We start from the raw sequence: 13,043 nt of genomic DNA, 5'->3' as shown, positions 1-13,043 counted from the left end.
ATATATATATATATATATATATATATGTAAACTACATATTTTCATTTTTTAAGCATTGGATTTGTAGCCAACTTTCTGGGAGATAGTCTGTGTTAATAGCAATATAGGATATCAGTGTTCTTAAATTGGCTTATGAAAATAATACAGACTTTGTAAATGAAAATTCTTTAATTAATATCCATTGATCTACTTAAAAGAGCCACATTTTTAAAGTGATAGCGTTCTTTTGTTTTTTGTTTTTTGTTTTTTTGAGATGGAGTCTTGCTCTGCCACCCAGGCTGGAGTGTACTGGCACGATCTTGGCTCACTACTACCTCCACCTCCCAGGTTCAAGCGATTCTCCTGTCTCAGCCTCCCAAGTAGCTGGGATTATAGGTGTCCACCACCACACTCAGCTAATTTTTGTATTTTTAGTAGAGATGAGGTTTCACCATGTTGGCCAGGCTGGTTTTGAACTCCTGACCTCAAGTGATCTGCCCACCTTGGCCTCCCAAAGTGCTAGGATTACGGGTGTGAGCACCTGCACCCAGCCTCTTTTTAATTTTGCTATTAGAAGTGGCAGCCTTGTTTTTAGTTTTGCTATTAGTTGTCCTTGCAGTCACATTTTGCATTCTTTTTAGCATTTCTATCCTTGGCATTTTTGAGTTTCTAATGCTTTTTTGCTTGAGTGTTTTTCCCATTAAATGTTTTTGTTTAATTTATTCTTTTCAAGCTTTTCTTCTGTTTTCATAATGAATCTTTGTGAGATTCCTGTATTTTAGCCATTTCCAAAAGTGCCATTTTACTTACTTCACTGGGATTATTTAAACATTCCAAACTACAAGCCTTAAGTAGCATCCTGACATTTTAGATCTTGAAAGGGCCCTTAAGATCACTGTATAGAAGTGTACCATTAGAATATCTATATGTTGTATATATATATATATTTCGTTGGTAGTGTAGCGATGTCTGATTATCTCTGCCCATTAGGACAGGATTTAATTCAATCAGTATAATAATCACCAGTGTGAAGGATAAAACCGTTTGGAACAACATGGGATCTAAATAAGTTTTTTAAAATTTCACTCTAAAGGAAGTAGCGTTTTGGTTTTATTTTTCCCCCAAACAAAAGGTAGAAGTCAGGGAATTGTTATGGAGGATTCTTAACAATTTTACCAGTTTGGGAGGAAGCAGTGGTGAATATAGACAGCTTTTTATCTAGTTTTGTTTTCTCTGCTGTCAACTTTCTACAAATCAAAAAATTGGGTTGCCGAGGGCTGGGCAGCAAATACCAGTTACTTTAAATGTTTTACCATGATCTCTTTTTTTATAGGGAACTGACTCTCTTTTGGAGTAAACTGCAAAGAAGAATTGACCCTTCTTTAGATACTTTTTTGGAGCGCTGTCGTCAGTTTGGTGTCATAGCTAAAACACAGCAGCATTTATTTTGCCTCATTAGAGTTATACAAACTGAAGTGAGTACTTTTTGCCTTCTCTGCTTACTGTAGCTGGAGGAAAGATGAGTGGGAAGATAACTTCTCAGGAAATTCCTTGTAGATAAAGATAAGAAATAATGGGTTTTAATAAGACTAATGGAATTGACCACATCTGATTGTTTCTCCAGATTGACTTCCTAGAAATTGTTTTTCTTAATGGAAAGTAGTGATTTGAATTTATAGACTATCTCCCCTGGGGAAGGGAAGATTATGTTTCTTGGCTGGTACTTTAACTGCCCTGTATCTGCTTTTCTTAGAACAATGTTCTATATTTTTTATAGGCATGTTTACATGTTTGCTAATTAGCATAATAATTAAAAATGAAGACAATATAATTGTTTTTATTATCTCCTTATGGGTAGAGTCGCACCTTTTCTAGGTTTTGGAGTAATAGAACAGTTCCAGAATCAGCTGTATACAAGTTGTGAACTTCTGTACAAACAAATAGGAAACAAGTTAGATATTTTTAGGAAATATATGTTTCCTAAAATGCAGTGAAGTACCATATATAAAGCGTTGTTCTTTGGCCTGGTGCAGTGGCTAACACTTGAAATCCCAGTGTTTTGGGAGGCCGAGGTATAAGGATCACTTGAGGCCAGAAGTTCAAGACCAGCCTGGGCAACATAGTGAGAGGCCATTTCTATTTAAAAAAAATTTTTTTTTAATTATGTGGTAGCGCACCTAGCCATTCAGGAGGCTGAGGTGGGAGGCTCACTTTAGCCTGGGAGTTCAAAGTTACAGTGATCTGTGATCTTGCCACTGTACTCCAGCCTAGACAACAGAGAGAGACCCTGTCTCTTTAAAAATAAAAATTAAAAATATAAATAAAATGAAAAACCCTGTTCTTTGAGTTCAGTCATATAAGGGTTTGGGATGAGTCTTATGCTGTGCTCTACTGTGTTTTTAGCATCTGCTCATAACTGAGCTTTCCATATTGTTATCGGGGGAATACCCAGATCTTAGGTTCTTGGTCTCTCTAACCCCGAAGAATGGGGAAAGAAGACAGCCCTCACGGTGTTGCGTGAGGGGAAGCCAGAGCGGGAAATCCGTTCAGGTAGGAGCAGCTGAAGTTTTAACCCTTGAGTTATTCCCTCCCCATTCATATTCTTGTCCAATGAGAGGAGTTCTTTCAAACTTCCTCTGTCGTAATTGATCATTGACTCTGATACCAGATTGGCTACTTGTACCACCCTGAATTACAGAGCCCCCTCCTCCCAGAGCTTTTTGTGGAGAATTTGGGACCAAAGAGCCCTACCTGGCTTTCCTGCCCGGGGAAGATCAGTGAATTTTACCTGACCCTCAGCTCCCTGAGGCAGGGAGCCAGGAAATTCCTGCATATGAAACCCCTCCTCTAGCAGACCCTGAAGAGAAGTTTCTTTAACACAGCCCCTTCATATGCCCATATCTATTAATGGCTCATGGTTATGTTTTGTTGGTTAATTGAGAACAATCAAAGATTGTTTATACTAAAGTCAAGGCACAGTTTTGACTTTAATATATTCCCACTGTCCACCCCCATATGTAATCTTCCATATTTTATATTTTTATTTGAAATACATTGATCTAGTCTTCATTGAAGACAAAGGTAAAATAATTAATCAGAAACAAATTGATGGCCAAACAAGTTAGGTGATAATTTCTAATTACTGTGAATGAAGTTGTGTCTCCTGTCACATTAAGAACATTTTAAAAGGCTAGGTGCCCTGGCTCATACTTGTAATCCCAGCACTTTGGGAGGCCAAGAGAGGTGGATCACTTGAGGTTGTAAGTTTGAGACCAGCCTGGCCAACATGGTGAAACCCTCGTCTCTACTAAAAATACAAACATTAGCCAGGTGTGGTGGCAGGCTCCTGTATCTGAGCTACTTGGGAGGCTGAGGCAGGAGAATCGCTTGAACCAAAGAGGTGGAGGTTGTAGTGAGCCAAGACTGCACCACTACACTCCAGCCTAGGCAGCAGAGTGAGACTTTGTCGTAAAAAACAAAGAAAAAAACATTTCAGGGTAACTATAGAACTTGCCTGTTTAAACAATTGCTTTATAATTGGCCTTTAAAACATTTTGTTTTCTTTAAATCTTTAATAAAGGTATTAATTTTCTATTGTTGAATGATATTATCACAAACTTAATACCTAAAACAATGTCCATTTTTATCAGTTCAGTTTTGTATCAGAAATCCAACATAATGTGGCAGCGTTCTCTTTTAAGATTGTCACATTGGTTAAAATGTAGTTGACCAGGCTAAGTTCTACTCAGAGGCTCTGTGAAAAATCCACTTCAAAGCTCATTCTTATTGACAAATTTCAGTTCCTGTGGTTGTAGCACTAAGGTTTCTGTTTTCTGGCTGACTGCCAGCTAGAGTCTGTTCTCAAGTCCTGAAAGCTATATTCCGTTGTTGCTTCTATTTTCTTTCTTTCTTTTTTTTTTTTTTTGAGACAGAGTCTCACTCTGTCACCAGGCTGGAGTGCAGTGGCGCGATCTTGACTTACTGCAACCACCGCCTCCTGGGTTCAAGCAATTCTGCCTCAGCCTCCTGAGTAGATGGGACTACAAGCGTGCGGCACCACACCCAGCTAATTTTTGTATTTTTAGTAGAGACAGGGTTTCACCATGTTGGCCAGGATGATCTTGATCTCTTGACCTTGTGATCCACCCACCTCGGCCTCTCCCAAAGTACTGGGATTATAGGCGTGAGCCACTGTTGTCCGGCCTGTTGCCTGTATTTTCAAGCAGCAAGGGTGCAACAAATTGATGCTTGAAACCTGACATTCTCCATCTCTGACTTTAGTTTTCGGTTTTTGGTTGAGGCAGGTGTCACTCTGTCACCCAGGCTGTAGTGCAGTGATGTGATAATAGCTCATTACAACATCAAACTCCTTGGCTCAAGCAATCTGCCTGCCTCAGCCTCCAGAGTAGCTGAGACTATAGGGGTATGCCTATAGTCTTTTTTTTCGGGGAGCAGGGGTAGATACAGGGTCATGTGTTGTTGCCCAGACTGGTTCTCAACTCCTGTCCCAAAGCAGTTCTCCCACCTCAACCTTCTAAAGTGCTGGGAATATAGGTGTAAGCTGTTGCTCCTGCCTGCTTGAACCTGGGAAGCAGAGGTTACAATGAGCCGAGATCACGCCACTGTACTATAGCCTGGGCAACAGAGGGAGACTCAAAAAAAAAAAAAGCAAAGCTTAAATGACTTGGCTATATCCTGTGTGCGCTTGCAACAGTATGCCAAGTCACTCTTGATCCCTCACCTTCCTAGTTTAAGACCCACCAGTTTCTTCAAAATTCAACTCCACATTCCATCCTGATTCAAATGTATTCCCTATTCCTTTCAGTAACTTTTTGGTACCTCTGTTCAGAATATATAATGGTATTTCTGGTTACTTTTCTTTGAAAAGTGTTGTTAGGGCCGGGTGCGGTGGCTCACACCTGTAATCCCAGCACTTCGGGAGGCCAGGGAGGGCGGATCACGAGGTCAGGAGTTTAAGTCCAGCCTGACCAACATGGTGAAACCCATCTCTACTAATAATACAAAAATTAGCTGGGCATGGTGGCACGCACCTGTAATCCCAGCTACTCAGGAGGCTGAGGCAGGAGAATCACTTGAACCTGGGAGGCAGAGATTGCAGTGAGCTGAGATCGCGCCATTGCACTCCAGCTTGGGTGACAGGACAAGACTCTGTCTCAAAAAAAAAAAAAAAAAGAAAGAAAAAAAGAAAAGTGTTGTCAGTGATTTTTCAGATGTTACCATCCCAACCAGATTAGACTGTTTAAGAAAGAATGGCCATTCTTTGCTGTTCACCTCACGCAGTCATCCAAAAGGAATTAACTTGTTGAGAAACTGAATTATTTTAAAATTTAGCTGACTTTCCCCAAGTCCTCTCTGCTCTTACTTACAAATAATAAGCTTACATCACATCATCCTAATAAATCAAGAGATCCATGGTCTAGTCCTGTGGAGCCACTAAAGCAATGTGGCCTGTTTACCTGGACTACATTCCAAATGAAAGAGGGAGACTTTTATAATTTTTAGGCCACTACTATTGTGGCATATCTGCCATTCACAACAGAATCACATCCGAACTTATTAGGCTAGGTGATGCCTCTCTTTCAAAAAGCCAGGGTCTCAGCTCTTCTGAAACATAAGGAGTTCTCTCAATTGATTCTTCACAGTCAGTTACAGACTGAACTCTGTCTACCCTTTACCCCTTCTCACTATTGCACTTGACTAGTTTTAAGGAAAAAAAAGTTGGAGTGTGAGTTTGCAAGGGATTCTATACTCACTCCCTTTCCACCTACCAGTCTATATCTCTTTTACTCTTCAGGCCAAATATCTTTTTTTTTTTTTTTTTTTTTTTTTTTTGAGACAGTCTCACTCTGTTGCCCAGGCTGGTATGCAGGGGCATGATCTCAGCTCACTGTATCCTCCACTTCCCAGGTTCAAGGAATTCTCGTGCCTCAGCCTCCCGAGTACCTGGGACTTTAGGCCTGCATCACCATGCCTGGTTAATTTTTTGTATTTTTATTAGAGGCGGGGTTTTGCCATGTTGGCCATGCTGGTCTTAAACTCCATACTTCAAGTGACCTGCCCACCTTGGCCTCCCAAAGTGCTGGGATTACAGGTGTGAGCCACCATGCCTGGCCTGAATGCTTTAAAGTCCTTGCTCCTCTGCCCACTAGCTGGTGACATTGGGCAACTTAACCCTCTGAGCGTTGGGGGTTTTTTGTCTATAAAATGAGGATAATGTGTGCAAAAAAGTGTCTTTCAAATAACTGCCTAGGATTGGGTTCTGTAAATCCATGACAGTGATTTCTTTATGTTCCCAGCATTTAGTATGAATGATGCCCGTCACAGATTTAAATGCCTGGCAAACTGTTTACAGATTTAAACAATGGAATTTACTCAATTATTTTACATGCTATTTGAATATTTACAATGTGCCAGTGTTGTGGTAATCACTTTGTATTACTTCATCTTTATAACCTTAGGAGGAAAATCCGATATTACCATTACTATTATCATTTTACCAATAAGGAAACTGAATTTAGAGGTTGAGAATTTGTCACTTGTGAAGCTGGGGTCAAAGGCAGTCAGTCTCATTCTAAAATCTCTGCTCTGAGGCCACTACTATTGTGGGATATCTGCCATTCACAACAGAACCAGGACTTCATTTTAAGCCCCTTCGGCATGTCTTGTTTTTCTTTGCTCATGTCATTTTTGCATTTTAGCCTCTCAAAGAGTTATCTTGTATGTTCTAAGCTTTTATTACATATGACCAGGTCTTCCTAATTTTTAACCTAGTTTCTGAGAACCTGCTGCCATAGCAAGATTTTCTGATTTCTGGTTTTTCCCCCTGGAAAGGTGAGATTCAGTACACCTGTGACTGTGACTATAAATTACTAAATTCTTTCAGGAGGAAATGGAAAGGATCATTTATTTTACCTTTGAAGTTTTGAAAAATTCAAGTGTTCATGATACAGAGAATTTCTTAAATTGAATTTAATCTTAGACTCACATTTATAACCTGTGTTTCCTGTTGCTGCCTTTTTAAACCCTGCCCCTCTACTCAATATCATTCTATTTTGAATCCACCAGTGACCTTATTTATCCTGAATTTCTTTGGATTAACATGCATTTATTGTTTATGCATTCAGCGTACAGATAAATTCCTTGGGAGTAAGGAGCTGCCTAATACACAGTGCCTAGTAAATGTACATTGTTCATGGTTGTAGTATCTAATTCAGTTCTTTGCATGTTGAGACAAGAAATAATGTAAATGTAACTTGCATGAAGAAAGACTTAGGATAAAATTTAGGAACTCTCTAAAAGTTTTTAGAAGCTAAAATTCCTTATCTGTGAAAGTTATATAATCTTTCTGTATACAAAAAAATAATTTTTTTATCCTCTTTTACTTCCAGGCACAAGACGCTGGTCTTGGGGTGTCAATTTTACTGTGTGTCAGAGCTCTTCAACTCAGATCAAGTGAAGATGAGGAAATGAAGGCATCAGTTTGTAAAACAATTGCCTGTCTTTTACCAGAAGATTTAGAAGTTAGACGAGCCTGTCAGCTTACAGAATTCTTAATTGAACCCAGTTTGGATGGATTTAATATGTTAGAAGAACTATATTTGCAACCAGATCAAAAGTTTGATGAAGAAAATGCACCTGTTCCAAATTCTCTTCGATGTGAGCTCTTACTAGCTTTAAAAGCCCACTGGCCTTTTGATCCTGAATTTTGGGACTGGAAAACTTTAAAACGACATTGCCACCAACTCCTAGGACAAGAAGCTTCAGATTCTGATGATGATTTAAGTGGCTATGAAATGTCCATTAATGACACAGATGTTTTAGAGTCATTTCTCAGTGACTACGATGAGGGTAAAGAAGATAAACAATATAGAAGAAGAGATTTGACAGATCAGCATAAGGAGAAAAGAGACAAAAAACCCATTGGTTCCTCTGAAAGATATCAGAGGTGGCTTCAGTATAAGTTTTTCTGTTTGTTATGTAAGCGGGAATGTATAGAGGCTAGGATTCTTCATCATTCTAAGATGCATATGGAAGATGGAATTTACACCTGTCCAGTTTGTATTAAAAAATTTAAGAGAAAAGAAATGTTTGTTCCTCATGTGATGGAACATGTTAAAATGCCACCAAGCAGAAGGGACCGCTCTAAAAAGAAATTACTGTTGAAAGGCTCTCAAAAGGGTATTTGTCCCAAGAGCCCCTCTGCAATCTCAGAGCAAAATCATTCATTGAATGAACAAGCCAAAGGAGAGTCTCATGAATATGTCACATTCAGCAAATTAGAAGATTGCCACCTGCAAGACAGAGATTTGTATCCATGTCCTGGTACAGACTGTTCCCGTGTGTTTAAGCAATTTAAATACTTAAGTGTGCATCTTAAAGCTGAACACCAAAATAATGATGAAAATGCCAAGCACTATTTGGATATGAAAAATAGAAGAGAGAAGTGTACTTACTGTCGACGGCATTTTATGTCTGCTTTTCACCTTCGAGAGCACGAGCAAGTGCATTGTGGGCCTCAACCTTATATGTGTGTATCTATAGATTGCTATGCTAGGTTTGGATCAGTAAATGAACTACTTAACCATAAACAAAAACATGACGATCTGCGTTATAAATGTGAATTAAATGGCTGTAATATTGTTTTCAGTGACTTGGGACAGCTTTACCACCATGAAGCACAACACTTTAGGGATGCATCTTACACATGCAACTTTCTTGGCTGTAAAAAGTTCTATTATTCCAAAATTGAATACCAGAATCACCTCTCAATGCATAATGTTGAAAATTCAAATGGTGGAGACATAAAGAAATCAGTGAAACTTGAGGAGTCTGCAACAGGGGAGAAGCAAGATTGTATTAATCAGCCCCATCTACTTGACCAAACTGATAAATCACATTTACCTGAAGATCTTTTCTGTGCAGAATCAGCTCATTCTCAAATCGATACAGAAACTGCAGAAAACCTGAAAGAAAACAGTGACAGTAATTCTAGTGATCAGTTAAGTCATAGCTCTTCAGCTTCAATGAATGAAGAGCTAATTGACACACTAGATCACTCTGAAACCATGCAGGATATATTGTTATCTAATGAGAAAGTCTTTGGGCCCTCCAGTTTAAAAGAAAAATGTTCCACTATGGCAGTTTGTTTTGACGGGACTAAGTTTACCTGTGGTTTTGATGGCTGTGGGTCCACATACAAAAATGCAAGAGGGATGCAGAAACATCTACGGAAGGTTCATCCATATCATTTAAAGCCCAAAAAGATAAAGACGAAAGATCTCTTTCCCTCTTTGGGTAATGAACATACTCAGACAACTGAAAAATTGGATGCAGAACCTAAACCCAGTTCAGATACAAACAGTGACTCCCCAGATGAAGGTCTAGATCACAATATTCACATTAAATGTAAACGAGAACATCAAGGTTATTCTTCAGAATCCTCCATTTGTGCTTCTAAAAGGCCATGTACAGAGGATACCATGTTGGAACTTCTGTTACGCTTGAAACATTTAAGCTTGAAAAACTCAATAACACATGGATCTTTCTCAGGGTCATTGCAGGGGTACCCGTCCAGTGGTGCTAAGTCTCTTCAATCAGTTTCATCTATCTCAGACCTGAATTTTCAGAATCAAGATGAAAATATGCCAAGTCAGTACCTTGCACAGTTAGCGGCTAAGCCGTTTTTCTGTGAGCTTCAAGGATGCAAATACGAATTTGTGACCAGAGAGGCTCTGTTAATGCATTATCTTAAAAAGCATAATTATTCAAAAGAAAAAGTCCTGCAGTTAACCATGTTCCAACATCGGTATTCCCCATTTCAATGTCATATTTGCCAAAGGTCATTTACAAGAAAAACACACCTTAGGATTCATTATAAAAATAAACATCAAATTGGCAGTGACAGAGCAACTCACAAACTATTAGATAATGAAAAGTGTGATCATGAAGGCCCATGTTCAGTAGATAGGTTGAAAGGTGATTGTTCTGCAGAACTTGGAGGTGATCCCAACAGTAACTCTGAGAAACCACACTGTCATTCTAAAAAGGATGAATGCAGTTCAGAAACAGATTTGGAATCATCTTGTGAAGAAACAGAAAGTAAAACATCTGACATTTCATCACCAATAGGCAGCCATAGAGAAGAACAAGAAGGAAGAGAAGGCAGAGGTAGCAGGCGAACTGTTGCTAAAGGAAATCTGTGTTATATTTTGAATAAATACCACAAACCATTCCATTGTATCCATAAAACTTGCAACTCCTCATTCACCAATCTAAAAGGCTTAATTCGCCATTACAGAACTGTACATCAGTACAACAAAGAACAGTTATGTTTAGAGAAAGACAAAGCAAGAACCAAAAGGGAACTTGTCAAATGTAAAAAGATATTTGCTTGCAAATATAAGGAATGTAATAAACGCTTCCTGTGTTCCAAAGCTCTTGCTAAGCACTGTAGTGACTCTCATAACCTAGACCACATTGAAGAGCCTAAAGTACTTTCCGAAGCTGAATCTGCAGCAAGGTTTTCTTGTAATCAGCCTCAGTGCCCTGCTGTTTTTTATACGTTCAACAAGTTGAAGCACCACTTGATGGAACAGCATAATATTGAAGGGGAAATACATTCAGATTATGAAATTCATTGTGATCTTAATGGCTGTGGCCAGATTTTCACCCATCGCAGCAATTACTCACAACATGTATATTATCGACATAAAGACTATTACGATGATTTGTTTAGAAGCCAGAAAGTAGCAAATGAAAGACTACTAAGAAGTGAAAAGGTATGTCAAACAGCTCACACTCAGGGGCATGAACATCAGACTACCAGGAGATCATTTAATGCTAAAGCTAAAAAATGTGGCTTAATCAAAGAAAAGAAAGCTCCAATAAGTTTTAAAACCAGAGCTGAGGCCCTCCATATGTGTGTGGAGCACTCTGAGCACACACAGTACCCCTGCATGGTTCAAGGATGCTTATCTGTGGTGAAGTTGGAGAGCAGCATTGTGAGGCATTACAAACGCACTCATCAGATGAGTAGTGCCTATTTAGAGCAACAGATGGAGAACCTTGTTGTTTGCGTTAAGTATGGTACCAAAATTAAGGAGGAACCCCCTTCTGAAGCAGATCCCTGTATAAAGAAAGAAGAAAATGGAAGCTGTGAAACAGAGCACACGAAACATAGCCATTCCCCAGGCGACAGTGCACCCCTCCAGAACACTGATTCCTGTCATTCAAGTGAAAGGGAGGGAGGTCAGAAAGGGTGCATAGAAAGCAGCTCAGTATTTGATGCAGATACTTTGCTCTACAGGGGAACTCTGAAATGTAACCATAGTTCAGAAACCACTTCTCTGGAACAGTGTAATATAGTTCAGCCTCCTCCTCCTTGTAAAATAGAAAATTCCATACCTAATCCTAATGGGACTGAAAGTGGGACTTATTTCACAAGTTTCCAGCTGCCTTTACCAAGGATCAAAGAATCAGAAACTGGGCAGCATAGTTCAGGGCAGGAAAACACTGTAAAAAATCCAACCCACATCCCAAAAGAGAATTTTAGGAAACATTCACAGCCTCGGTCATTTGATTTGAAGACTTACAAACCTATGGGATTTGAATCTTCATTTCTGAAATTTATTCAGGAAAGTGAAGAGAAAGATGATGATTTTGATGATTGGGAGCCTTCAGAGCACTTAAGTAATTCTTCACAGCCCAGTAATGATTTAACAGGGAATGTTGTGGCAAATAATATGGTGAGTGACAATGAACCTGAAGTTGACATACCTCATTCTTCTAGTGACTCTACAATTCATGAGAATCTGACTGCAGTCCCACCTTTAATAGTAGCTGAAACAACAGTTCCTTCCTTGGAAAACTTGAGGGTCATATTGGACAAAGCATTAACAGACTGTGGAGAGCTTGCCTTAAAACAGCTTCATTATCTTCGGCCAGTGGTTGTTCTTGAAAGATCTAAGTTTTCCACACCAATTTTAGACTTATTTCCAACAAAAAAGACAGATGAGCTTTGTGTAGGAAGTTCTTAAATAGCAATTTTGTTTTAGTAAGAGACTGGCTCCAACACTGCAACATGGGGACGATTGCCAACTCGAACAAAGGCTGAGAAGCAGCCACACCATTGTTTAGGTAGAATAGGCTGTGTATTTTACATGAATGTGTAATATCTACGTCAGCAGTATTGGCTGAGTCCATTAGCTCTCCAGTTGGTTTAATGATTGGGTTTTTTTGTTTATTAAAAAAAGAAATGGAACTGTACTCTTGTTTGGTGCTAATTAATACATCAAAATATACTGGGGCTTCCTTTTTCAAATTAAGTGTGCATGATTGTATATGGAACAAATACTAAGGACCCAGGGTGGGAGGGCTAGGGAAAGGGATATGGAGTTCTTACTTGACTTGAATGTGCGCCTGAGGGTGCTTTGTGTAATATATTGTACACTACAGCATCTTATATTTTTTGAGTTGAGTTTCAATAAATTACAATTTTTCACCCATTTGTTGTTTACTCATAATGAGTTTTCATGCCACATGTAAACTGAAATTGCACTTGTATTTTCTGGAGTGTGCCACTTACATTTTACCCCGGTAATTTTTTTTATTTCTTATTAACTAAACCATTCAGAACAAGGTGTTTTTGTTTGTTTGTTTTGAGACAGAGTTTTGCTCTTGTTGCAGAGGCTGGAGTGCAATGGCGTGATCTCTGCTCACTGCAACCTCTGTCTCCCAGATTCAAGTGATTCTCCTGCCTCAGCCCCTGGAGTAGCTGGGATTACAGGCATGTGCCACCACGCCTGGCTAATTTGTACTTTTAGTAGATACGGGGTTTCACCATGTTAGCCAGGCTGGTCTTGAACTCCTGACTTCAGGTGTTCCACCCACCTCAGCCTCCCAAAGTGCTGGGACTACAGGCATGAGCCACTGTGCCCAGCCCAGAACAGGGTTATTTTTGTCTTAAAATTTTTGGTTTTGTGGAAAGAAAATTCTGAGATTGAGTAGCTGTGGGAGTTAAGATAGCTCTCAGAGGATGTCCAGAT

General features: G+C 39.3%; 1 protein-coding gene across 2 annotated transcripts in view; it reads left to right on the top strand.

The window, feature by feature from the left end:
* Positions 1-12,503, top strand: part of RLF (RLF zinc finger) — a 79,748-nt gene extending 67,245 nt beyond the window's left edge. For both annotated transcript variants that reach the window (XM_017507952.2, XM_017507953.2), the window contains 2 exons: positions 1,313-1,454; positions 7,389-12,503. In XM_017507952.2, the coding sequence (XP_017363441.1) occupies positions 1,313-1,454; positions 7,389-12,035 (4,789 nt within the window). In that variant the 3' untranslated portion in view covers positions 12,036-12,503. The remainder of the gene's footprint in view (positions 1-1,312; positions 1,455-7,388) is intronic.
* The last annotated feature ends 540 nt before the right edge of the window (positions 12,504-13,043 follow it).

The sequence above is a fragment of the Cebus imitator genome, unplaced genomic scaffold, assembly GCF_001604975.1.
Source record: "Cebus imitator isolate Cc_AM_T3 unplaced genomic scaffold, Cebus_imitator-1.0 Scaffold385, whole genome shotgun sequence".
Classification (NCBI taxonomy): domain Eukaryota; kingdom Metazoa; phylum Chordata; class Mammalia; order Primates; family Cebidae; genus Cebus; species Cebus imitator.
The sequence above is the reverse complement of the archived record's forward strand: the minus strand, read 5'-3'. Positions and strand labels throughout refer to the sequence as shown.